This window comes from Carassius carassius, chromosome 8 (genome assembly GCF_963082965.1).
Source record: "Carassius carassius chromosome 8, fCarCar2.1, whole genome shotgun sequence".
In the NCBI taxonomy this organism is placed as follows: domain Eukaryota; kingdom Metazoa; phylum Chordata; class Actinopteri; order Cypriniformes; family Cyprinidae; genus Carassius; species Carassius carassius.
Window position 1 is genome coordinate 12,246,059 of NC_081762.1, and position 27,867 is coordinate 12,273,925.

The window sequence follows — 27,867 nt, forward strand, 5'->3', positions numbered from 1 at the left end:
TAGATAGATAGATAGATAGATAGATAGATAGACAGATAGACAGATAGACAGATAGACAGATAGATAGATAGATAGATAGATAGATAGATAGATAGACAGATAGATAGATAGATATTTCTGAAATTATTCAAATTTCTCCCCAGTCTCCCCTGCAGAGCATTTTGTATGTGCTGTGCAACACTGTTTCCTATGTTAATCCTCACTTATGAGCTTCCATTTCATTTTGGATGCTGCTTTACAAGGCAGCTTCCAATGTAAGCAATACGCAGATAGCAGGTTTGGAACAGAGCTTGTGATGGGGGTGTGGAGACCTGTGAGCACAGGTCAACTGTTATCCATACCCAGAAAATGAGAATGTGAGATGGTGAAAGAGAGCAGGGTTGTAAGAGAGAGACGGAGGCTTTGGTTTCCCAATTCTAGGCGTGTGCCGGGCACTGCCGCCAATGTAGCCGGAGGGGAATGATGGGATAGAGACAGCTGGGGACCGAGAGGACAGCATGCTCACTGGGCTATGCAGGGACACACTGAGAAAAGACAGGGCGTGTAGTGGTGGTCCCAAAATATCAAAACATCCACATGTACAGGATGCATGTCCGATTGCGGTCAGTTACAGGGAGAGCAGAGGCTTGCAGCCAATGAACAATGAGGGCTTGCTTATGAGAAGAGAAAACAAGGGGGAGACAATAGGGATTGCCGGGGATCAATGTTTATGGAAATTAGGCAAACAACAGCATGCAGTGGGAGAGGGAATTATGTGTTTGGAACAGGCCATGAACCAGTGAGTTACAACACAAAGACACCGCTTGTTCAAGCTACATGGTGCACAACACTTCAGCATTCATCAGGACTGCCTGTAAATCAGAGTAAACCAGATTATTCAAACATGAAAACATGGTTTTAAACTGGACAACATGCATACGTAATATTCACTGCACATCCAAACACTTTAAATATTGAAAAAAAAAAACTGGACCACTAACAATAGGCCTAACAGTCCTGAAAGGAATCTGCATGCAAAATGTTATCACTTCTATGACTTATCATATTTTGTTATGTCAGTAGGGGACACTTTTAAAATTTAAACACTGGATCATAATTTTTTATTGTTAAAAACTGATATTTAAAAATATATATTTATTATTATACATTATTATTATTATTATTATCATCATCATTAAATGTTATTTCTTATAGTCATTTTGTAGTTAAGAAAACGTTTTCAAAGAATTGCTAATAATAATAATATTAATAATACGGAAATGTATTAAACTATGTAATAATAAAATAATTCTTAAATATAAATAATAATATGGAAATGTAATATAATAAAAAATTATTAACAATAAAAATGACAATAACATTTAATAAGTATACTAATCTAGAAAAATGACTTTTTTAAAATTGATTTTCAATTTCAATAATAAAAGTGATTCTAAAGTAATCTAATGTCTTCACACTTCACAATGTCTCCCTGTGTCCCTGAAAAATCAATGGAAGCTGCATTCCATAGAAAGCTATATATTACTATCTCTAAAAACTAGTCTGATAATGTTCAGAGTGATTGTAGAGACGTGTTCTGTGTATATTTGTATAATCGGAGGTAAACCACAGGAAACCTGGGCATTTCACGCCTTAAATAAAAGGAAGCGGAGAAACAGGGTAAAAGGGTATGGCATGCTTTTTTTTTTACATCAGTCTCCTGGAGTTTTAGACTCATGCCTCCTCAAAAGCTTTCAGCTCCAGTGGAGACAGACAATAACAGACGTGATACGGATGGATTCTCTCAACTCCACCTCTGCAAATTGAGATAAATCACAGATTAGAGCCCTAAATAATGAGCTACTATGCACACACACACCATTTAACATGGCGAGCATTTGCTCTTGGGAAAAAAAACTTCCTGCTTTTCCAAGTCGAGGCTGGTTGATTGATTGAATTTGTTTCAGAAGGCATATAAATAAGATTCTGTTTCACCTCATAAATGCTGTAAACCTAATGACATTGTCCTCTATATACAATGAATATACATTTTTACATATGTGACTGATATGTCTCATACTGGTAATTAGTCTTTCGGGAATCAGCATTCTTTTGCTTTTAGCCCACAGTTAAATGCAAGATTTTGGCCACTTGTAAACTCTACATTTTGCCAGGTCTAAAATAATATAATAAATGTTGCAGGATGTCATGACACTTTAAATAACTTTGGCTGTCCGCACACCAGGAACAACGACGGAGTCAGTTTGACAGTCCGATTGTTGATATGTGCATGTTTACGCCTGCCTACCGGGTGCAGAATTTGATTCCTGTTTGACAGCCCTCAATGCCCTAGTTTAACACCACACAACACAATACAGTATCAACCAGCAACTATGTCTGAAATAATGTGCAGTACATTCTGTGAGATACCAAAATGCGTAGGCGACATCGAATAGAGATGTTCCTAGAGTTCATGGAATAAAATGTGTGCATGTACTGATAAAATCTTAAAATATACAGGTTGTTTGTTTGTATGTGTGTTTGTGTAGATGTAAACACATCTATCTATCTATCTATCTATCTATCTAGAATCTATATTTTTTTTATTTTATAATAAAATAATAAACTATCTGTCTTACCTATTTATATATCTACATTTAGATATGTAAATACAAAAAAGAGATTAAAGTACATAAATATATTCCCTATTATAAAAGCTAAAATAAATAATTTATAAAAAAACAAAAAAAAACATTTAATATTTTATAACATGTATTTGTAATGAAATGTTAAACATAATAAATCCAAATTAGTATATGTATCAAAAGCATATATATATATATATATATATATATATATATATATATATATATATATATATATTTTAAAGATAAGTGGCCTGATTTAATAAGTTTTATCAGGTTCTAGGATTAGCCTACACTGAATCTTGGGAAATGTAGGCCATGGCCTTGACCTTTCATGATTTTATCCTGGTCATGAAGACAAAAGAGTGAACGTGTCACGCACTGATAAGTTTGCATGTGACGTCTATGTGTCTGAGGTGCATTTTGGACTGAAAAAAAGTGTTCATGCATGAAGAGCAAATTAGCAAGCCTTGGTCTGCACACCAATAAGCAAATGCATGTGTATGTAAAACACTTGGCCTGGATAGATGGGGAAAGAGGGACAAGGGATTGGTGAGTGGTGAGGTAAGGAGGGGGATGGGGTGGTGGGATTAGAATCCCGGTGAGACAAAATGAAAGGACTTGGGAGAAAAAAAACAAGAGTGATGAAAAGACAAGAGAGGAAGATGGACGGCCCTCTCCCTTTCTCTTTATTTGTTCTAAATAAACCTAGTTTGTGCTGGCTTGTGCACGAGCCACACAAACCACACTCTCTCTAGGGGTACAATTTTACATCCCCCTAATTACAGTGGGGTGTAGCATTTCTTATTGCATCCTGCCAACGACTGTACGCAAATACGCACACCCAAGGTCACGGAACGAATGAGACGCCCATCGTTAAGGCCCTTATGAAGTTCATTAATCGCAGTTGTGATCATTTGCATTCACTTCCAAGGCGATAATTCACTAAAAATAGTATTTTTACACCTGGAAAGTGTGTTTTCCTTTAGTTGTGTTTTATTTTCAATGGCAGATGTAAAAAGGCAGCTCATTACTCTTCTTTTCTCCTTGAGAATAGAGAATAAGGACCTCTTCTGTACGACTGTCTTGCACATGGTAGGAGTGTGGTCATGGAGACCTTGTTAGCTGTCAAGAAAGGTACCTACCGGTTTTTACTATTACACACACACACACACACACACACACACACACACACACACTCTAATGCTTTCCCAGAAGTCTACAGTGGTACTGAAGAGAGTATAATCAGTATTGTAGTATAATCCTCCGTCTGTGTGTGTCCCAAAACTGTCCCGAAACAGCTTGCCCTATTTTTCTTCCGACAAGCTCTCTTACTCCTTCTCATTTACATTCCAAGAACAATGCAAGTCCCCCCTTAACCCCCCTCTCCCCCCTTTTTTTAAAGAGCCCTGAAAAGTGACTGAATGTAGGCCATTTGGTTGCAGCAAGTTCCTCTCTCTCATTCCTGAAGCTTCTCTCCACCCTGAGAAGGAGTTCAGTAGGGTGCTCGGTGTGCCTTCAGGTTAATCTGTGGAAGTAGCAGATGCTGGTGATCATTAACCCGAGAGAACCTCCTAAGTTCTATTTCTGAGTTTTGCGCCTTAGCTTCCTTGTTGTACCAGAGCAGTGAAATAAGAGAGAGACCCAATTCGCTGTGTCGCCGCTTGTTTTCACATTTTTCCCTCAAGTTTATACATTCTGGGTCTGACACCCTCAAAACTCCACAGAGGGCTGGGTGGTATGAACGGTAGAAATGTCTCAACCCTTAGCTATGTCGTTTATAGGCTATAATTATACAGTACTGTATACACTTGCTTTTAAAAGTTTGAGGTCAGTAAAAAAAAATTTCTTTTGAAAGAGATTTGTGAAGAATGCAGTGAATGTATCAAAAAAGATTTCTATTTCAAATAAATAGTAACTTTCTATTAATCAGAAAATACTGAAAAAAATGTATCATGGTTTACAAGAAACAGCAGCACAGCTGTTTTCAACATTAATAATAATAATATTAACAGATGTTTCTTAAGCAGCAAATCAGCATACTAGAATGATTTCTGAAGGATCATGTAACACCGAACACTCAAGTAATGGCTGCTGAAAATTCAGCTTTGCCATCACAGGAATAAATTACATTTCACAATATACTAAAATAGCAACAGTTTTGAATTGAATAAATAACATTACAGTTTTTACTTTTTAAATAATCTCACCAGCCCTAAAGTTTAAAATCTAACCAAATTAGAAATTATTTTATTTTGTTGACATGGTTTACCACATTAATACAGAATTCAACTGACCTCTTTGGATGGGTTAAATGCAGAGCATGAATTCTGAGTATGGGTCACCATACTTGGCTGTACGTCACGTCACTTTAATAAGTCTTAGTTTATGTACCGAAGTTGAACAAATGTCTTAGGGTTTGAAATGACATGAGGGTAAGTAATTAATTACAGATTTTCATTTTGGGGTGAACTATCCCTTTAAAGCTGTTTCTGTTCCAATGGCAGAATTCTACACAATATATTACATGTCATGTAATATATAAAACATTTTGGGGTAACATTTTCTTGCCAAGTTGTACTTTATAGTAATATATACTTTACTTTCAAACCTCCATAGATTTTGGTCATATTGCCCACTCCTCAGCAGTCTCTGCCATCTCTAAAAAAAACACTTTTTCTGCTTAGACCTCCACGACGCAAGTCGCCATTCCAGTTGAAATAAAGTATTTCATGAATGTTTTTCTTCCTCACATGGATCCCGGACCACCTAACACCTGTACTGCTAACAAGTATGGCTAAGTTTGTTCCTGCGTGGGAGAGCACCCAACCTATCTAGTGGAATAAATGAACACATTCATCCAGTGCTGAGTGGAGCTCTGTCCCCACCACAAACCAAAAGCAAACAAGCTTGAAGCACTGTTCAACTGTTCGAGACCATTTCTTCGGTTTCTTCTTGTTCCTTTAAGGTCCACGGTAGATTTGATACACATTCTCTGTGGTAGTTTAGTGGCCCTGTAGTTTTCCTCCCTTCATTTCCCATATTTCTCTCCACCCAAATCTGTTTAATTGCGCTGCGTCTTGCATGTGTTACAAAACTATTTAGAAAAGCACAAAATATGCTTAAAGATTTATGGTTTGATTCACAGAACAGCTGTGCACAATAACTTGAGATAGGATAAATTTACTTTATAATATAAATGCATACTCCATTCATATAACACAATGGGCCTCACTGATTAAATGCAAGCAGAACAAATTTCAGTGTAAATTGTAAGTAAAATTGTGTAAATTAATCTTAACTAAGCCCCACCTTAAAATGCCACTGACTAATTGTGCCTTATTTCTTTTCTTTTCATTGTAAGTCTATTAACTGCATACTTTAGATGCTTATTTTTTATTATGATAAAACAACAAAAGTAAAAATGTATCCTTGAGAGGATATAAGTAGTATTTTATTTTTATTTTTTTTTATCTTTAAATAAATCTTATGTGCATAATTTAAAATAATACTTAAAAAGACAGAAAAAATATTTTTAGTGTCACACTTCATTCCAGTCCATGTAAGAATACCACTTTATGAGCACAAAATACTGACAACCATGGGAATATTCACTTGATTCATATTTGATGTCCTGTAAAGCCTGTCTGAGTAAGCAACAGGAACCAAGGGAGGCGGGGCTTAGCGAAGGATCACTTATCGCATTCATTCTGCTCATGTTTCTTGAATACGCAATGTTGAAAACGAATAGTTACACTAACATCAGCAAGTCAAAATCTCTTTAAACACATTTATGATGTACAATACCCCGTATATATCATCCTAAAGAGCACACTTGATACATTTTCAGCATTATTCACTCTTGACACTTTGCCATGTATTACATAAGTAACCCACACCCTGTAGTAACCGATAGCTGTATCTTGTATTTAACACAGCGGAACCTGAGTTCATAGCCCAGGGTGTAACTGACAAACTCCACTGAGTCACCGAAACTGATCTCATAATGGCCATCATTCCTCTTAAGACCTCAAGGTATTAAGTACAGAAACTCCCTGTTGGCTCATTTACATGACTTACCTCTCATACTCCTGGTTATCATGGTCACACCGCGCGTCTTTGTGCTTCTCCCAGTCCTTGCCGTGGCGGCACGTAGTTAGTGAGACGATGTCCTTGCCATTGTGGATGTGATGCAAAGCATTACGAGTGTCTGAGCCGATGCCCGTCAAGTAACGTTTACCTTTAAACATCAACAAGTACTTCCGTCTCGGCAGGACGGTGTTGCGAACTAACCAGCCCCTTTCTCCACCCTTCTGAGGGTGTTCTTTAGAGAACAAAGGGATGGAAATGTCAAAGCCTGGTCGGAAGTGTTCCGTATTCAGGCTTGCTTTGGCCAGGATAGCTTGGCCCACGTTAAAACCCAAGTCCTCGGTGTAGTTGGGCCAGGTTCCGGAATAAAGGTTGAAGATGACATGGTTCCGCCCATCATTCCAGAGCGGGTAACCTCGAATTCGCTCGTCCATGTTGGGCACAAACTGCGTCGAAAGCTGGTCCCTGTCCAGCGTGTCGATGCCCAGCACGAATAAACATGCCTCTCGAGGGTCCGACGTGAAATACCGCGACTCTGCGACTGAGGTGAGGATCTTGCGGTAACTCTCGGACACCCGTTCGCCCTTCTCCGGTGGATAGATGTAGACCCGAAAGCCACTCTGTCCTTGACATCGGGCGAAGTCAAAGCAGGTGTCCATCCTGCAGCGACTGTCCTTGTAGATTCCGGCCCATGACTGCCGCCGCTGCTTTGGAGAGTCACCCGGACCCCCATCATTTTGTAGCTCGGCCTGGTCGGTGTAACCAGGGAGCAGGTCCCGATCCAACCAGTTGGGCCAGGGCCGCACCACCTCCCCCCTCCTGTGGGTGAGGAGGCCCAGGAGCCGTTCCTGCAAGCCACCCCAGTAAAAGAGTAACAGCCAGCAGCATGTGCACAGGCCCAGAAGCACGTACTTCTTGCGTGCCTGCATGAGGCCGTCTCTCTCACCCTCTGTGCTCCAGGGCTGTCCCGGGAGCTTCAGCAGGGGGGAGACGGGATGGACAGCAAGGGTCGAAGCTCCAGCATAGCCCCAATGTCCACTTGTCCATCAGCAAAATCCAGACACACGAATGCGGTCTTTTTCTCCTTCTCGGTTGTCTGTTCACAGGACAGTAAGCCCATGCGACAGAAGTATGTGTGTGCTATGCTGTCGTCCGCTGGAAGTGATACAGTGCAATTTCTCCTCTCTTGGTAGTCCTTCTCTCTGCATGGCTCAGTGAATCCCCTCTGCGTTACCCTAGCAGAGAAATTAACAACACACTTCAGTACACAGCCTTCTGTTTATTCATATCAGTACTGCCATGAACATAAACTCTTATCCCATCCTCAAACACCCAACAGATTCAAACACATCAAAACATCAGTGAGCAAGCGATGCATCATGGATGGCAGCACATTACAATGTGAAGGGCCATATTTCAGGCATTTTTTGGAAAGAGGTGCACTGTGGATAAAAAAATGACCATTTATACCAGACAATATATGTACAGTGCGATTTTTGTATGTAATTAGGCCAGCCAAATGTATGATTATCACTGCATTAACTAATGAAATGTCCAAAATCCTCTAAAGTTTTTTAAAGGTAAAAGTATATCTCAAAAAGATTTAAGGGTATTTTAAATAATATTGTTCAAAAAGAGGACAAGATCTTTTTGTGATACTGTATTATCTTGAAGAGGGTTCTGATTTGCTGAATGCACATATATTTATTCAAATCTACCTAGACATCAGTTAAACTTTTAAACTTTTATGGTTTTAAGTAATTAAAAAATGCCTCAGAAATGTGAAGTTAACTGTAAGATAAAGCTCCTAAAATGCCACTTTTTTATATTTTATTTGTAATGCAATACAATTTCTACATTTTATTGGTGAAATCCTGCGTAACTGTGTCTGAAACTTATAAGACTCATACACTTACATCAATGATAGTTTGTATAGAACTGTTTTAGACCCTACTCTGAAGTTCCCACACATGGAGCTCCTAGTTTCTGCAGTGCGAAACTCATCAAAAAGCACTATCTACTTCCCCCAGTAGTTATAGGAAGTATGAAAATGTTCCACCGATGCGAAAGCCTCTTATGATTCCCATTCAGCCTGTATATATAAAAAGCCAGTTCACTGTTTGAATAGGGGAAGTTAACAAAACAACATAGTCCAGTGAGCTTTTGCACAACATCAAAGCCCTCCACGGGTGCGTTATCAAGTGTCTCATCACATGCCCAACCCTGGTGGTGGGCACAAAAAGACTGTGTGTCTTGCTTGATTTGAAATTGGTGTATTTAGTCTTGTGGTCTGAGTCGGTTCTGCTGTTTTCTAACACACACTGGTACAGTGTTTCGAGTGCACCAGAGCAAAAGTGCAAAACATGAGCTGGGGAGCGATAGCATCTACCCTTTGCAAGCTCCAGTTGAATGGAGATGAAGGGGGTGAAAAAAAACAGGCACTTTGAGAAGCCTATATTGAAAATGAGTGCCGAGACTGTATTTGATGCCAGTTAATCTAAAGGCAGATTGAGGTTCTTGTTGGATTGTTTGTTTGCTCTGCCGGGAAGCACGCAATGGTTTTGAAGGGGAGGTGTTTGTCAAGAAAGTGCCCTTCTTTCATCAAAGTGTGTACCTGTCTCTGTGTGCGGCGTCTCACAGAGAAGGTCAGTGTTTTTACTGCCAGGCAATGCACAAAGACAGCTTTCAGGTCTCACCTGGTTTTCTCTTCACTCTTCCCTTGTCTCTTCCTTACCTCTGCCTTTCTGCTAAATTCCCCTAGAGTTTCTGTCTTATCTCTTTAAGCTGACCGACCACTGTCTGACCTAGTGCAAAGTAATCTAAATATTTTAAAGAATATTTTAAAGCACATATTTGTCGGGAAACACATGCAGAGGATTACATTACAAGCTGCTCATTATTAATGCATGACTCCCTTAGTTAGGACATTGATTTCCCTTCTTCCTTTCATTTGGCTTTTTATGCCTCACAGGTGAAGTTCTATCCTATCCTAGATAGTTCTATCCTAAACTCACGTCATTGGCTGAGCCAGTGTTGCTATGTCAGACTGTTCGGGTTTGTCAAACAAACTATGCAATACACATTGTCTTTACAGTTTTTTTGCAAAATCAACATAAAAAAATCAATTCAAATGTGTATATTAAGCTAATAAGAGAAATTATGTATATATGTAATATATTGTGAATAAAATATTAATATGATTTTTTAAACTAAAGTAATCTAAATATTTTAAAGAATATAGAGGGCCTGTGTGTTGTTATGTGAGTGTGAGTATATGCTTATGGTGATTCCTCTTATATGCATTAATAATGCGTGACATATACTGAATATGAGGTGAAATGCAGTATGCTGTTTGTAGTGAATGTGTGTGAGATCACAAAGCTAGTGTAAGATTTGCTTTCTGGCATTTCCACTGTAAAGCTCCCTTCACGAGACACTGCAGGCTAAGCACATATTTGTCGGGAAACAGATGCAGAGGATTACATTACAAGCTGCTCATTATAAATGCATGACTCCCTTAGTTAGGACATTGATTTCCCTTCTTTCCTTTCGTTTGGCTTTTTATGCCTCACAGGTGAAGTTAAACGCAATTCTCTTTTGAAAATGAACTGCAGTTAAGATTTCCACTAGCATGAAGTAAGGGTCACTCATGCTACGACTAACTAGGGATGCCAGAATCAACCTAATGAATATAGGACAATGCAAATTTGGATGCAATTGAACCTGGGTTTTTTGTCTCCCTTACTCTCTCATCCATACTATAATAAAAATAAACAAAATGATAATAAATAAATTAATAGAATATATTATATGTAAAGGTTTGGAATAAATAATTACGATTAAGAGTAATTGAGATTTTAATGTTTTTGCTCATGAAGGCTACGTTTGATCAAAAATACTGTAAAAAACAGTAATATTGTGAAATATCATCAGAATTTAAAATAACTTTGTTTAAAATTGTTTACAATTAAAATTTTAATATCATTTTCATTAGAGTAATTGCTGCTTAAAATGTAGCTTTGCCATCACAGGAATAAATTGTATATATATATATATATATATATTTTTTTTTTTTTTTTTTTTTAATAAAAAAATAAAGCAATTATTTTGAATTGTAATAATATTTCACAATATTATTGTTTGTACTATTGCTTACATAGAAATGCAGCCTTTGTGAACATTAATGATGTCTTTCAAAGAAAAAAATAATAATTATTTTTAACTTTTGGCTGCCAGTGTGTATATAATTTGTATTATTTATTTATTTATTAGAATTGTATATGTTATATTACATAATTTTATTAACAATATTTATCTAAATAATTATGTATACACACAAATGCTTTAGTAAAATTTATTAAGCATTTTTATTAGCATATAATTATATTACATTATAATACATTTTTATATATAAATATTAAAATCTTGTTATACATAACTGTAAATGTCAAAATGATAAACATGTATATCTAATATATATATATATATATATATATATTAGAGATATATATTCTTTTACATCTGGATTATGTAATCACATTCCAAATATTTCATCATTCCACAAGCCTGCATCCAGCTGACAGAAGGTTGGATCGACTGGGAGGGAGTGATCAGCTTCAGCCCCAAAGGGACAGTTTCTCTCTCTCTCTCTCCCTCTTTCTTACACTTCCTTGCAGTTTCCTCCTCCTATCACAATTACTTTTTATTTTTCCCATTCATCAATGCTCTCACTTTTTTTCCTCACCGCCACTGTAAGTCTCTACCACTCGGTCTTTCTCCGCACCGTATATCAGATGGGCTAGGGCTGCAGGCAGTGTAACGAGATCGAGATGTGATGGCATATTGCTCAAACACCATGACAGGAAACAGCTGAATAAGTGAACACAGCCTTCCAAACTTTGAGTGATCTGTATTCTGGACACTTCATTAGCTTTTCAGAACAAGTGTTCTCCACTTGTAAAGTCCCTGTGTGAAGGGAAAAACTACACTAGTGTCTTTTGGCAATGGATAGTGAATAAGGAGAAGGACAGTGAGCAGGTGGATGTAGCCAAGAGGCAGCAGTTGTGTGCATGGTGAGTTAGTTTCCTGAGTTGTGCTTGCTGCCCAGACTGCTCCGGCCTGAGCCGTTTTCTCACATGACGAGTGTGTGACAGCTGGACATAGAGCTTATCTCCTCTGGCCCATCTCCCTTTACCGCCATTAAATCAGATATATACTAAAAAGCCTGCGAGGAGAATGTGTTTTTCTTCCACATATAAATTACACTCTATATAATTACATTTCGGTTAGCTTTAAAATGTGAAAGATTCGATTTCTGCAATGCTGACCTGCTAATTAATGCCATTGGTCAAACAAATAGAAAAAATCAATTCAAAGGTGTATATTAAGCTAATAAGAGAAATTATGTATATATGTAATATATTGTGAATAAAATATTAATATGATTTTTTAAATATTTTTTGCAAATATGTGTAATTTTGATTTGGGAGAAATTCATATTTTTATTCAGCAAGGATGGATTTAATTGATCAAAAGTGACAGAAAGGCTTCCTTATAAAAAAAAGCGTATTTAAAATAAATGCTTTTCCTTTGAACTATGCATCAAATTTTGTACTTATCAAAAATATAATCACCGGTTCCACAAAAGCAATATGAATTGCAACCATTTTTAACATTGATCATTGATCAGTCATAATAAATGTTTGCTGAGCAGCAAATAAGAATGATTTCTAAAATATCATGTGACACTGAAGATAATGATGCTGTAAAATGTAGCTTTGCCAACCGAGGAATAAATTACATTTTAAGATATATTAGAATTTATATATAACTATTATTATAATTATAATATTGAAAATATTTTTTAAAAATTCAATTTTTACTATATTTCTGATTAAATAAATACAGGCAAGCTTAAGAGACCTTTTGGATAAGTGTAAAAAACAAAAACAAAAAAAATTCTTACAAACCCCAAACTCTCGTAAGGTAGTGTATATACAGTAGTGGTATATTTACTATTACTTATTCTTATTCTTATTCAGTACACCACTTTACTTGAACGCGGTGTTAATACATTTCCCTTGCGTGATGTTGTTCTAATAATTTGTTTAACACATCCACATCCTTAACCACAAGTTTCTAAATCCAGCTCATATGGGATTTGCGTATTCCAGCACTAGGCCAATGTGACTAGTATTAGCTAGCGGCTAATATTCAAACACAAAACATATTCTTCTTACTGAAGATTCTGTGATTTCCTCCTCAGCTTAGCTTCAGCTGCCCTGAATTGCAACGTGTAAAGAAAAGTTAGCGGCAGCTGATGTTGGAGAAATACAAATAGTGGTAAGGTGGGTGAGACGGAGTTAAAATTAAACACGAAACTCTGTCATTACAGGTCAAGGGAGAGCGACGGCAGAGCCGAAGCCAACAGCCCAGCCTAGTTCTGCTGCATGTTTGTGGTGCTGAGACTGACCCATGCTGAGCTTGTGGTCGAGCCTGCTGGGACATTAGTCTGGCTTCAGCTCAGATGGGCTTTTGCAAAAACACAATCCCAAATGACTAAAGTCAGTGTAATTTCAGAATATGAGATGTTTATGAAAAATCTGACATGATGTTCTGCAGTAATCCTTACGAAAAGCCAGGATGGAAAAGAATTATAGGAAAACGAAGATGAAAAATTGAGGGCAAGGAAGTTGTTTTCGTTTAATAACCGTCTTGTGCTCTCTGGTGCAAAAAGGTGCAATATGGTTATTAATTTGGCTACGTTTTCTTGAACACCCGCTGCTACACTCATGTTTTAATTTATGGACAACAATAATTACCAGCAGGCTTGATTAATTATGTCTAAACAATGTGCTCCTCACACACATGCCTTAAGGGCTAATTATCCTAACAAACAGGACAGACTGGGACAATTGGAGGTCATCAGCAGTAGTCATAACTGCATGACTGAAGCAGCTAGAAATCTCAACAGCTTTAAATTACAACTTTCCTTCCCACAATGCCAGGCTATTCATTCCCAAGCCCTTCCTCTCTTTTACCTTCCTCTGGCCCAAATTAAGTCATATACATTTTGTTATATGACGCCATGGAATGAGTTATGAGAACCTGTCAAAAGGACCGAGATCCCTGCCATTTTTGCGTCCCCTCCCGGTTTTCCTGCTCTTTCAACTGCACTACAGGGGTGGAAGCTTCATGTCACATGGCGCTCACATAATGGCACAAAAATCTAATGAACAACAACAACAACAACAACCAAAGATCTATTCCGATTCCAAGGCTAGTTGTATGTGTTAGTTTTCTTCTAAAGGCTCTGCAAGCCTTTCAGACAACTCATCTTGTAAAAACCTATTACTGCTCTGACACAGATTTGATAGTTTTGTTGAATCTTAACCACTTCTTGGTATCTTGGGATCTAATTAAAAAGACACTGCACTCAACATTAAAATGCTGTGACGATCCGGATACACCTGTGATAGCGGAGATGCCTAACATGTCTAAATTGCAATCACAAGCTCTGATCTACTGTTTTCTTTTGTATACAGACTACAACTTCCGATGATCCATTCTTACATAAAGTCATAAAATATTGTGTAACTATTTCTTACTGAAATACACTTCAAAAATAAATACACTGTCAAAAATTTATGAGTATCCCATGATTTCATTTAATATATATATATAAAAAAACGAATAGTTTTTTTCACATTTCTATATTAGTCTATATTAAGTAATATACTTAGTTTGTTTATATTAACAATTTACGTTCATATATTATTTTTGATTTAATGTTACTCAGTATATATATATAATTTTTAAATAGGCTACTCCTTTTTAACATATATATTTAGCGTTTATACTAATTATTATTTTTTTATATGTAAGCGTTTACGATAGATTTCTAGTTTTAAATAATATTTATTTAAATTCAGTTATTTAAAATTAAAATATCCGGATATCCATAAAGTCTCGGCACTTTAAATTGAAATTATATTTGCCATTTCTACATTTGCACGTTTATTCTACTCTTGTGGCTTGTTTCCCGCCATTTCGTGATTAAAGGTGGGATTAAGTGCGTTACCTGTTCTTATCGCGTTGGTCCCTCGTTATGGCTGCATCCTCCTCCTCATCATTATCCCCTGCCGATACTGAACGCTTCCTTCTCTCCTCGCTCTGTCAAATGGCCCTGCTTGTTTTCACTTAGTACAATATTACGTGATGCAGTGACACACATGCCACATAGTCCACCCCTGAACGGAGTCCACCAGCGCCGTAGACACCTCGGCTGTCTTCAAACCTCCGTCTCTCTCTCTCGCTCTCTCCACCTCCTCCTCCGGGGCGCGTGTGCCTTCTCGCTTTACCAGCTCTACAACCTGATTGAGTTACAGAGCGGCGCGCGCGTAATCTCACACCTCCTCCTGCGTGCCCTGCCTCTCTTCCCACTCTTTAATGATACAGAAGCAGATTTAGGCAAATATTAATATTCCATTGCGGGCTACAATTATCCTGAGGCTGGTTTGTTTGTTATCGGCTTCCAGACAGTAATAGCTCATCGTAAGAGGCGTTGCTCTGCTATAACAATGTGGGTTTCTTACCTTAATTGCACGTCAGATCATGTGGATGAATGAAGAGATGAGACTGCCGCCTGTATATGTAGTCATTAGGCACACTGAAACGCCAACAGCCACGTTAATATTTTAGCGAGCTGGTGGATGGGAGCTGTCGCTGCCTTTTGTATGAAATATGACAAGGAAACAATGGTCGCAGTGCCCTTGGGGTGGATTGCGAGCGGACGCTAAAATTGAACTGAAATAATGTGATATTGATGATTCAAAAAAAAAAAAAAAAAAAAAAAAAAAAAAAAAAAACACACACACAAAGAAACCATGAGCTATGCAAACAGTGCGATGCAGAGGGCACAATCTAGCTCAGTTATATTCTGTACAGTACGACAGTACCTCACCCTGAACTTCAGCAGGAGCTCAATGGTGCACTCCGCAAATCCCGTTCAATCGCACCCAAATCACCGCGTTCAGATGCTTATCCCTCTGTCCATACTAATACACGTGAATGTACAGGTGATGCGTTTGGATAGCATCCGTTAACAGCATCCGTTTATAAGAATACATTGTTCATTTTCTCGCATCCACAACATTCCAGTTGACCCCGCCCCCGGCGCTCGTGATTGGCTCAGAGACTCGGGGTGCCTTTGCACGAGCTATATTTAAAGTAAACAGGCGCACATCTGGCCAACGGTGCGCGTCACTGTCGCCGGAGGTCGCGAGCCGACGCTGTGCGGTGAACCAGAAAAGACCTTGACGACTTGAAGGTTGACAAAGTATTTATCCGAGTTTAAAAGGGAGTAATATTTACACGGTTACGATTCAGGATTTGAGACGGGAAACGTTATTTGGTTTCTTTAAATGATTCCTTAACGGACCCATTAACGAATCGTTCAGTATTATTTCTCCAAAAATATATGGAAAAAAATAAACATATTTCTTACTGCCTCAAAGAGTCTCTTGCCAAATTTGAACAGATTTAAACAGATCAGAATCAGATAACTATAACATTTTGCAAAATAAAAAAAATGTTTATGGGCTTTTAAGTGGCATGAACAGACTTATATAAATTACCACAATACTACAATATTCGCACAGTAAATTCAGTAGAAATACTGAATTAGAACTCGCAGGTGCAAATCTTTTTTTAAATGTCACTATATCTGTGCGGACTTCTGTCAAACTACTGCCATCTTGTGGTCAGAATAAGAGCTCACATCACTGACCATTTTTGAAATAAACAGTTATGAAACAAAAATAAACAATAAAATAAATATTTTGAATTTATTAAAATATTTTGCATTACATTCAAATACTGAATAATCAACTTGCAGCCCACTGTTATCAAAACAGAAAAATGCAAATTGCCTTTTATTAACCCTATGTTATTTTGACAATTACTTATTGAATTATTAAGTAATTTTAACTTTTTAATAACCCTCCAGTAGATTTGATGATTGATCATTGGGCTTTTGGAGTGAGAAGGTACACTTTCTCCGTCATTGAATCCAGTCCCCATGATTTGTGCTTTTCCTCAAAGGCATCTACAGACTCTATCAACTCAATGTCACAGCCACCTCCTGAAACATGACACATCACCATGATTATTGGATACACTTATTTAGAAAAAAAAGCTCTATAATACATAATGAATGATGAAAACATCTAGGTACAAAATAGGTAAGAAGACATGTCAGAACAGTAACCAAAACTCACCAAATAATTTTTTTACATCCTCTTCTGATACAAAAAATGGTGGACCTGTATTTCAAACATAGCAACAAATATAAACTACTAAAGACAACACACATAAGCTTTATAATCACTAATAATAATAATAATGAATTATTCCATTCGTTTTCCCCCTTAACATTACCTTTATACAGCTCAGGATTATATTCCAGTGTGTCCACCAGATACCTGCAGTCATTGTTCATTAAGGACATAAGGAGAGTAGCATACCTTGGAGATGAAGAGAATATGTATTAACATGCAATCCCACTTAAATAAATTATTAAATAAAAGAACATATGTTTTTTATTAGTTTAATACTTACTTTTGCCTGTCACATGGGTTTATAGCCACCAGCGCTCCTCTATCCCAAATTCCTCCAAACTTTCCTCCTACATCACTATATATGGACAAAGACCGAAAAGACACAGAGGCATTTAAAAGCATTTCATGTGACATGTTTTATCATCTAAAGTTAGAAAGTATAAAATGTACCTGGAGAACTTGTATAAGTCACACTGATAGATGGAGATCTTTCCATCTGCACTCTGAGAACAAGGAAAATGCATTAGGTGAGTGGGCATGACACAAAGACATCACGCTGTCTACTTCCATTAAAGAAAGCTAAAGCATTGTGACCATCTCACAGTGGGAGTGTATTACACTGAGGGGCATCAGAGGAAAATGCATTATAACAATACATATAACAGTGCATATACCTATGCTTAACCTCATTCATTTCTAGTTATTTTAGCTGTACAAAAACGTGTCTCTTATACGCTCCTTTATATTGCAAACTGGTATTTGTAATGATATTATTTGAATTCATTATTAGAATCGTAAACAGATGGTTTGTGGCACTAAACTTTTGAACATCATCTAATTAATCAGAAGTCTTGGACATTCAAATGTCTTGTATCTTATGTTGCAATATAAGGTGGATAATAACTCAGTGTATGATTTATGGGCATATATAATCCTTTAGGGCTTATTTTATCATTGGTTTGTGCCCAGCAATCGGTATGGATGACAAATGCAGGACCTTTAGATACCTTGAAAACCTTTGCTCCAGGAATGGCTGGTACTGGTTCTTCATTAAAAGGGAGATTTTGCTCTGCAAAGAATTGTTTGATTCCTTTTTCAGAAATTTCTACTCCAACAACTGTGTGACCCATATCAGCCAACCTGCGAAACATTTTTTTTGCACATTTTATGAAAGTGCTAGGAAAATTTTAAACATAACTCATTAAACACAGAGAGACTTTTGACCTCATACCATTTCATGTCTACAGCTTTTCCACATAGTGGGAAGAAGAATCGAACCTCCTTTCGTCCACATACGACTTTGTCCAAGTTATTTTCCAGCAAACTATCAAAAAGGTACAAAAAAATAGGAAACTGAAACAATTGAAGCAAGACATTTACAGTAAAATAATAAATTGATACTACTGTTTGATTCCTCTACACATTTAGGATCATTATTCATAAGCAACGCAGGATGGTGTCTAAATCATGGAGCTCAGTATATGATGTGTTAGTATGCATGATTAATGATAGAATAGCATAGCATTTTGTAACATCATTACTGTTATTGAACTAAATCAACAGTTGAGTTGAATAATGACACTATTTTATGTTTAGAGCTGCTTCACAGAAGAATTTAAATGTCTTATATTTGATTTAGTAAAACTAGTTCTGTAATTTTCCTCCTGTTTATCACAGTGAAGCTGTTTTGAAACAATCTGTACAGAAAAAAGGTGACAACTGTAGTGTTTGTGGAGACTAAATGTGTGATTACTTGTGCACTGCAGATCTGTGAAAACCAGTTCTTCCTTCCTGCCACCTGTCCTCCCACTCGGACAAAGCCATCACTTGGTTTTCCTGGACAGACATATCTTCTCTTCTCTTCTCTTCTCTTCTCTTCTCTTCTCTTCTCTTCTCTTCTCTTCTCTTCTCTTCTCTTCTCTTCTCTTCTCTTCTCTTCTCTTCTCTTCTCTTCTCTTCTCTTCAGCTGGTTTCTTCAGGGTAGCAGACAGTTGCTATGTGCAAATGATAAAATGCAACTAAGCACATAATTATGCATAGTTAGGAAATCAAAATAAATAGGCTGATCAGCATCTTCAAATTTTTTAGAAAAATTCCATTGTTGACGTCATTGTTGATCTAATCAAGCTACTGTGGCCCACATTTATTTTATCAGATTCATCTGTCAAGTTGAACATGTTGCATGACATACACTTATCCTCAAAAAAAATCAACAAAACTATGCAAGAAAAAAAAAACTGTTGGGATTACCGACACACACACCAGTGGTGTTTTAAAATGAGGAGGCAGTTTGATATATTTTATACATTTATATAGTTATATATATAACCATAGTTTATGCACTGTGAACTAACATGAACTATGTATTTGAGCAGTATTTGTTATTGTCATAACTAATGTAAACAAAGACTAATAAACGCTGTAATAAATGTTCATTGTTAGTTCATGTTAGTTAACTCATTAAATGACACTTTATTGTAAAATGTTACCAATATATTTATTTGTAAACTGATGTTAATCAATTGTTTTAATTAGTTAACTTATTTCAGGGTCTTTGTCATAAAAGCTCTGTAAACACTGCCACAGACACAAAGATAGATCTTTCATTTCATCAAGCTAAGTACTCACTAAAAACTGACACAGTCATCACGTTTTCAGACCATTTCAAGTTTTATTTTGACGTGACAAAGAAGTGATATCCAAGCGGGAGAGTTGTTTACTTACTTTATAATTAGCCAATAAATCCATTTTCCTCAATCAGACCGAGAGCTCGCACGAAAACAAGGGGCAGGATTTATTGCAAGAACTGAACATCCAACCTTAACCAATAATATCCAATTATAGAGCGATGGAGGTATTGCCTACTCTCACGTGACTTTCCCCAATTCATCTCAATGAGCCTCCAGAAAAGTCAAGGCATGCTTTAAGGTCTCTGTAGTACGACGGTGTTTTAGTGCCATATAAAAAAAGATAATTCTAAGATTACGAGATTAAAGTCGAAATATTACGAGAACAAAGTTGAAATATTACGAGAACAAAGTTGAAATGTTTTGAGAATAAAGTCGAAATGTTACGAGAATACATTTTCACATAGCCTATTTGGAATTTTCACAAAGAGAAACAAAGTCATTTTTATCTTTTCACTTTGTGAAAATTCATTTAATGAATTGTTTCACATAAATACAGCAATCTGATCATTAAAGAGCTTGAAAAACACATTATTTTAAGACAATTTGGGTTTTGCTATAAAACTGATTCTGAAAGCTGAGACATTGAAAGTAGGTCTATCAAAAGTACGAATCTTATTACTATTGGGTGGCTGACGCACTACAAAAAACGAATGCAACGGAAGATATGAAAAATTATTTTCAAGCATACTGTCCCCCCGAGGATGACACATGGTATGAGTTCTGTTAATAATCCCACATATATTTATAGTGTATTTTTAAAAAGCGTTAAATAAGAGAGCTACAACGCCCCCTTGAAGGAATGTTGATTGGGTGTGTGAGCTGATGTTAAGATAAAAAGTTCCTGTTCCTGTTCAGTCTGTTAATAAATATTATTCTTGATATTAAGCTCGGACCAGAGGTCGACCGATTTATCGCTCGGCCGATATATCGGGCCGATATTTGTCATTATTTAATATATCGGCATCTGCTGATATCCATGTTTAGTAGCGCCGATTTAAAGTCAGGCACGTCGGCAGGCAGCCCCGTGTTATTGTTGCAGTAGAAAGGGCTGCTGCGCATGTGAAGGACCCCAAGCCAAAACATTTGGAAGATTCAACAACAGTCCTGGGAGATAAAGATAGTCAGAGAATCTCACTCTGTAAATGGAGTGGAGAGGTTGGCAGCTCTTACAAACACTGCAGCGTTGATTGAGGGCTCCGTTACTCCGCCCCGCTCACAGACAGCAGCGTGCTCGGAGAGACAACTGTCCTGGAGCTGCCCAGAACCGTGAATCACTTTTGTTCGGAAGCATGGTTTGATGCAGACAATAGCCAGGTTTCCATCCAACTCATTTGCATTTAGGGATGTCAATATTCGATTATTTCCATGATCGATCGACGTTTAAATTAACGATCAATTAATAACCTTAATACTGCAAAATGCGTCTGCAGCGGTATTATTATGTGCAAAGCCACTTGGAAAAAAAGCTTTCTCAACCGAATTAAAGGGGTTTTAGTCTGAATAAAATGCTAGTAGCAGGACTGTAAAATGAATAGATGTGATTATGATCATTTGATAAAATGAAGAGAGTGCACCATATGTTTTAGATCATGTTACTTTGTTGACTGTTTCCCGTCAAGGAGACCACCGAATGTGCCTCTTTAAATGGTTTCGTGGTGCTCTTTGTTGTATTTTAAAACGCAATTGCAATGTTTTCAAATGACACTATAGTATTAAAAATAAAATGATCCCAAATGTAACTGTGGCGCTTGTGGCTGTGCTGCGCAGTCAGTGAACCGCTTTTTCACATCAAACATTTTAAGTATTATTCACATCAAAGTATTATTATGACCAGTACTTTTTTTTTTGATCCTGTTCTGCAAAATATTCGATTTAGAATTTTTGCATTTCGTTAAGCCTATTTGTTTTAAAAAAATCCTGCATTTACAGAGCATTAGATCGAGACGCATGACTGCATCAGTGCATGCATGAGTGCGTGCATACGAGGACGACTAGATGTTTGACTAGCGGGTTTGACTAGATGTATTTGGTGGTTATTGCTCAGGTCTCGTTCTGCGCATATCCAAATGTTTCCACATTCGCAATGTATCTGAATGTTAAACTATAATATTTTTTTAATGTAAACCAGACGGAAAAGATCATCCTCTTCACATGAGCAAAAACGTCCTTGGCATAACAGCAGAGTGGACCGGTATGGTACGGTCTATTTAAACTGACCAGTGGAACCTTTTATATGTTTGGTTGACTGTACTTTATTTTAATAATGAACAGACTGCGATGTAAGTTTGAAATTAGAATGCACTTTAGATGTTCGGTGTCATTTTTACCAAACACAAATGTTGCTGGTTGCTAGTGTGTTTGCAGCACTACTATTATTATTTTTTAATACATTTAATTTTTTATATTTTTCAGTTTAATTGATTTTTATTTATAACATTTTATTTAAATGTATATTTAAGTTTACATTTATGTTCCAACAAACTAGAGCTGAAACAACGAATCGATTTAATCGATTAAAATCGATTATTAAAATAGTTGTCAACTAATTTAGTCATCGATTCGTTGCTAAATAATTTATTTGCCGTAAGCGGCTTATTTCGTGCATATTTCAGATCTGCGGTGACCAAAGTGTGGCAGTAATGAGCCACCGGAGGATTTACTCAGCCAGTGCAACAGGAGAAGTAGCGAATAGCCAATAGCTGGCCTCGTTTTATGTCACGTGCTTCCCGAACGGCGTCTCTGCAGCATTCAGCAGGATGTGGGAGTACTTTATTTTGAGCCTTCAAAAAAGAAGATTAACCTGTAAACTCTGCACTACTGAACTGTTTAAGGGACCGTTCACATATCGCGTCTTTTGCGCGCTCATGTTCATTATTTCCAATGTAGGCGCACAGTATGCGCGCTCATAATGGAAGCGACGCGGTCGCGACGCACCCGTTTTTCCAGGCGCGTGCACACCGCATCGAGTTAAAAACATTTCAACTTTTCAGAATGCAGCAAGCGCACCGCGGGTCATGTGACAAGAACTAAATAATCAGCTTCATCCTTTCCCGTAACAACGTTAAAAGGTCAGCCAAGATGAAGGAACAGCTGATCATAGCTGTATATGGATTCCCATTTTGAAATAAATTTAGTAGCAGAGCTACTGCAAGCGATTTTTAGAGCTGCAAATCCATTTATCCTTTGCTGAAATTTCCGCGTCTTCAAGGAGAGAGCACGTCATGGTTGCTTAGCAAAGGCAGACGCCTCAGGGGCGCTTCTGCACGAGCGCTTTGGAAAGGAGGAGAAAGCGGTGCGCACAGTCTATGGGTGCGCCTAGCGTTTTAGGCGCGATATGTGAACGGCCCCTAAGCCTTTTATTTGTGCAGATTCTCCAGTACAATGTTGTTTGCAAATGTTTAGTCGTAAAAGCTGATAACAGTTTGTCGTTTACCAGTTCATAATTCAGTCGTGCAGCCTAGTTATGACTGAATGAGAGAGGTAAATGTTTAAAGATATTTGAAATGCACTTTTTTTCCTAAGTATTCACTGCTCTTTTTCACACAGCAGGTTTTTTGTGTGTACGTTTTTTCTGGACAACCTTCTGATGGATTTTACTTTAAATTGTGAGTTCCATTCAGGTTTCATGCCATTGGCACTTTATTCGAAGGATTGTTTACAATTTCACAGCATAAGCTATAAAGCTGTTTCCCAGTAAATAATAAAATACAACGCACTGCAATCTTATTCTGTTTTATCCTTATTCTTCGTGAAAATATGTTCTGAAAGATTCCTTAATAAGCTTTGTTTGGGATGTTAAACTACTTTAGGAGCTCTAAGGACTGCCATGGTGAAAACATTATTTGAAATCTCCTTGTGAAATTTGCTAGAGTATGGGTCAGTGTTCTGATTGCAGAAGAGTTCAACAAAAGGATTACTAACACATAATAAAACAACTCCAGGTATATTTTTGATTAGGATATGACAATGCAAAATTATTGAAATCTCTTAAAAATCTATGCTGAATGATAAAGACCCTTTATTAATAATTTACTTTGGGGGAAAAATGGAAAAAACTAAAATATAAGTACATAAACCGATTAATCGATTAATCGTAAAAATAATCGACAGATTAATCGATTATCAAAATAATCGTTAGTTGCAGCCCTACAACAAACTTGAAAAATTCTCTTTGATAAATGCTCAAACTTTTTTGTAAATGATTGACTTTCTGATTGACTTATGTCTGTGCTCAATAAATGATGTTAAGTTTAGAAATGTTGTGCATCCACTTATTATTAGTGTGACATTTTAGCATGCAAATGAAGGTGAAAACTTCAAGATATCGCCCCTGAAAATCGGCAGCACATATTGGCTGACCCTGAACTCTAAACATCGGCATCGGCTTTAGAAAAACCCATATCGGTCGATCTCTAGCTCGGACGCAACAATATTCAAATCAATTCCAAGTATTTTGCCTTTATTCTCGAAACATTTCGACTTTATTCTCGAAGTTTTTGGATTTTATTGGCGAAACATTTCTAATTTATTCTCGATGCATTTAGACTTTATTCTCTAAACATTTATACTTTATTCTGGTAATATTTCATCTTTATTCTCGAAGTATTTTGACTTTAATCTCGTAATCTTAACTTTTTTTTTTCAACGTGGCACTAAAACGCTGTCATATTGTAGAAAGTCAATGGACTGAAGGGAGGCAAGCTTCCGCTGTAACTTTACCTGTAGGTGAGTGTTGGACAGTGTTACTTCATAAAAACGAGTGACATTTAGACTTTTAATATCATATTTAATCATATTTGCGCCCTTCTATTTTTGTAATATCGATTATTTTCTCATCCGAGTTTTTGAGGAGACACTGCCTCCATTGCCTCCTCGGAGGAAACGTTCCTGACACACACACACGTTTTAACACCTGATCAACTTGTATAATCACGATCACAATGCATATATCATGTCATCTTTGAATTGTTACTCTTTCTGTCCTATCCTCTATGCTCTGATTCATAACAGCGGGCGATCACCGGCCAACGGAGAGAACTCCATTTTTGTCTTTTATGTAACGTTAGTTTTGTTTTATTGTGTTATTGCTGGTTTTATTATTTTTGTTTTGTACAGCAGTTTGGACTGCATTCTTTGCAGCAGCGACGTGCTTTATAAGAAAACACTATAACTCAAACTCTAAGTTTGAGTTCTAGTGACATAAATGTTGGAAAAACAAAACAAATAACGTTAACTTCGTCACTTCAAGGCAGTTAGCTTAGTCAGGCAAAAGACATTTAAGAGGAATCTGCAGCAGTCACTGTACATTTTTGAAAAGATTTAAAATCTGTTACCTCACATTTCCAATTCAGTAACCAACCGAATAACCGCTTCAACATCAAAGTCCATCTCAAAGTCTTTGCTCACATGCACCGGTTTCATAACAGGAAGAGTTTGTGCGCAGTGGGCGTGGCTTCCCGCAAACGTCACACGTAGTTCTGGCGCTTCCGTTTGTGGATCAGATGTCGCTAGGATACCGTGGACGCTCCCGGTTCTGGAATTAACAGTAGCCTACTAGAACAGTGAATCTATTGAGTGAGCTTTGGCAGAATCGCTGACTGAAACGATAGGAATTCATGCTAATACGGTCAGGACTGTTCTACAAAACAATTTCAGTACTATGACTATGAATAGACCGAATATGTTAGAACAAGCAGCAGAAAACACTGGAAGTATTGGAGGCATTTCTAATTTCCTTGTCCGGTGGTCAAAATATCATTGCAATCTCACTACGTGGACAGTAACATTTTGTGCTTTTGTTAAATAATAGTTACAACAATAAAAAACAATTACAGTTAATAATTATAATGATGTTTGTGTATCAAGCTGTCCCTAATTGTTTTTAAAAAGCTACATATTGGCATTATATTGGTCAATATGATTATATTGGAATAAAATCTATTTGTATTTAATATCTTCATACATGTCTTGGTGTACTTTCACCATTAGTTAGGATTTAATGTAACTTTATAAATCATTAGTATGAATATCTCGATCTCGACCCTACAAAACCAAATAATTTATGTAAACTACATTATTATTAAAACTGAGTAATCATGACAGACAAATCAAACATTATGTCAGTCACACACAGAAACACACACACACACACACACGTGTATATATATATAAACATAATATATGTGGGTTAAATGCTCTCCTACTTGTCGCTTTGGATAAAAGCGTCTGTTAAATGAGACGTAACAAATTATTGGTTTTTGCTGTCTTTTGTTGCCTACGTGCTGCTCGCGGAGTAGAATTATCCTTTCACAATAAATCATATACATATATATATATATATATATATCTTTAAAAAACAAATACAATTATTATTAATTTATTATTACTAATAAATTATTCTTTTTTTTTAATTATTTTAAATAATTAGTTGAGCTAACTTTAAAAAGAGCTAGAGATTATTATGGTCAAAAGAGAAAGGTCTTACCCATTTCCCCCTAATAATTCTCCCCTTCCTCTGGGTGTTGGGACTGGAACAACGAAACAAGCAGCCTGGAGTTTATATGGTAAAACATTTAAAATTAACAGAGGTGCCATGTCTTGTTAACTGGTATTTTATTATAATGTTCTTTAACAATCTGTCACTATTTGGTATGGTTTTGCATTTATTTATTTAGTTTATTGTATAATTTTTTTGCACCAGCAAAATCAGTACTTTAGGTTTGATTTGTTTGTAATTTCGGAGCCAAAAAAAAAAACCGAAGAGGAAGAAGAAGAAAAAAAAACATCTGCATAGCAAGAGCAGTTCAGAAAGCATCTGTAGAAGTTGCAAAAGTTTTCTGTTTTCTAATGTTATAGCTCATATGGTTGGCAGACATCAGGAAATAATTATGGCTTAATAACTTCATTCTCCTGGCATGGTGGTCATTATGCAGGTCTTTGATGTATTACTCTGAGCAATTGATTTACTAAGTTTCATTTTTCAAAGGAATACTGTGAGACCTGCTCAATTGGATGCCTTCAAGACCTCAATAAAATGCTAACAAAAGGAATGTGTCACGATTCAGGATGTTAAATGTAGATCCGTATACTTTGCTACATAATGAAAACAATATGAGCCATGAAAAATGGTCTTTTTCCCATAACCAGGATGATTTAATATACATTTAATGGGTTGCAGTGGCAGCAGCCTGTTTGCTACAGGAAAACGACAGGCTTCCCATTCCTCTTCGTTTTTATATCTCTGCTAAAGTACGTTTTCTTTTTTATTCTATTTTATTTTAATATTTATTTTATTTGAGGATGACTTTTATATCTGCGTTCTCTTAATTTTCACTTGTTTTACTGATTTCTTCCTATTTGTTGTCTAATATATGAACTTTTTATTCATTCCTTAATGAAAAGTACATTTTAGTTGCTGTTATGTTAGTGCAGCTGTATGATTCCAAATATATTTTGCCAAAATATTTGCAGGAGCAAAGAACTGGATGGGTTTCTTGCCAATCTCCTGCTCTACTTTTCGTGCTACTTTGATAAAAAAATAAAAAAAACAATACTATGGAGGGAAGACCGAAGTCTCTCATTGGGTGAGTCTGAATTTGGAGCCGGGCATGAATTAAAAAGCATGAAATTATTAAAAGAGCAGTGCTGAATTACTAAAATGTCACAATTAAGATGTGTATGTACCCTATTCAATAACCTAACACAGCTTTTTAATCATATTAATCTATGACGATTGCATTAACAGCATGCCATCCTTAATCTACCTGCTCTTTCAGAGAGGACACTGAGAGGCAGATGCATGGAGAAACGTGTGCTAAGGTGGAGCTGGCACAAAAGCAGTTTGCCCTCTGTCACTCCAGGCTACTGCTAGGGATAAATCTGCCTCAAAAGCACCATATGGCTTTTGACAGGTCAGAACAGCTATTGATACCATACCTTTGAGATCAGTTGTGCGTGTTTCAATGCTTTAATGAAAAGTGTGATGAATGAGAGCATGTTTGAGGAAACAACCAGCCTGATTTATATCTGCAGGATCAAGGTATCATCCACTTGCTGTAACAGACAACTCTACGAGGTATGTGCATGCCATTTGACCATTGCGATTCATAAGGAATGTAAACCTTTTAG

The 27,867-nt window shown here is 36.8% G+C and overlaps 2 protein-coding genes across 5 annotated transcripts in view; both read right to left on the bottom strand.

Moving 5' to 3' along the window:
- LOC132145301 (exostosin-1c-like) overlaps positions 1–15,864 on the bottom strand; it is a 48,885-nt gene extending 33,021 nt beyond the window's left edge. The window contains exons 1-2 of one of the 2 annotated variants that reach the window (XM_059556205.1): positions 15,676–15,864; positions 6,705–7,948 (exon numbers count right to left, since the gene is read on the bottom strand). In XM_059556205.1, the coding sequence (XP_059412188.1) occupies positions 6,705–7,642 (938 nt within the window). In that variant the 5' untranslated portion in view covers positions 7,643–7,948; positions 15,676–15,864. Of the gene's footprint in view, positions 1–6,704; positions 7,949–14,793; positions 15,573–15,675 lie in introns of those variants that run through there. The other variant, XM_059556203.1, reaches the window with a different exon arrangement.
- A 680-nt stretch (positions 15,865–16,544) lies between these two features.
- LOC132144712 (probable thiopurine S-methyltransferase) lies at positions 16,545–25,203 on the bottom strand. Of its 3 annotated transcripts, XM_059555269.1 has the most exons (10): positions 25,074–25,201; positions 18,930–19,068; positions 18,804–18,899; positions 18,282–18,374; positions 18,058–18,190; positions 17,501–17,553; positions 17,331–17,405; positions 17,151–17,236; positions 16,991–17,035; positions 16,545–16,854 (listed from the first exon to the last, which is right to left on the bottom strand). In XM_059555269.1, exons 3-10 carry the CDS (start codon positions 18,896–18,898, stop codon positions 16,736–16,738), a joined length of 699 nt encoding a protein of 232 aa, XP_059411252.1. In that variant the 5' UTR covers position 18,899; positions 18,930–19,068; positions 25,074–25,201; the 3' UTR covers positions 16,545–16,735. The 3 variants fall into 3 exon arrangements, with proteins under 3 accessions (XP_059411252.1, XP_059411251.1, XP_059411253.1); XM_059555268.1 differs by having other exon boundaries at positions 18,804–19,044; positions 25,074–25,203; XM_059555270.1 differs by having other exon boundaries at positions 16,545–16,851; positions 16,987–17,035; positions 18,804–19,044; positions 25,074–25,203.
- Positions 25,204–27,867: the final 2,664 nt, after the last annotated feature.

Excerpts from the sequence above, each read along its gene's own strand:
- LOC132144712 (XM_059555268.1), bottom strand. The coding sequence starts at position 18,898 with ATGTCTGTCCAGGAAAACCAAGTGATGGCTTTGTCCGAGTGGGAGGAC. Across the intron at positions 18,375-18,803 it reads CACAGATCTGCAGTGCACAA|TTTGCTGGAAAATAACTTGG; the intron begins GTAATCACACAT and ends CCTTTTTGATAG. Across the intron at positions 17,237-17,330 it reads AACCCATGTGACAGGCAAAA|GTATGCTACTCTCCTTATGT; the intron begins GTAAGTATTAAA and ends TTCATCTCCAAG.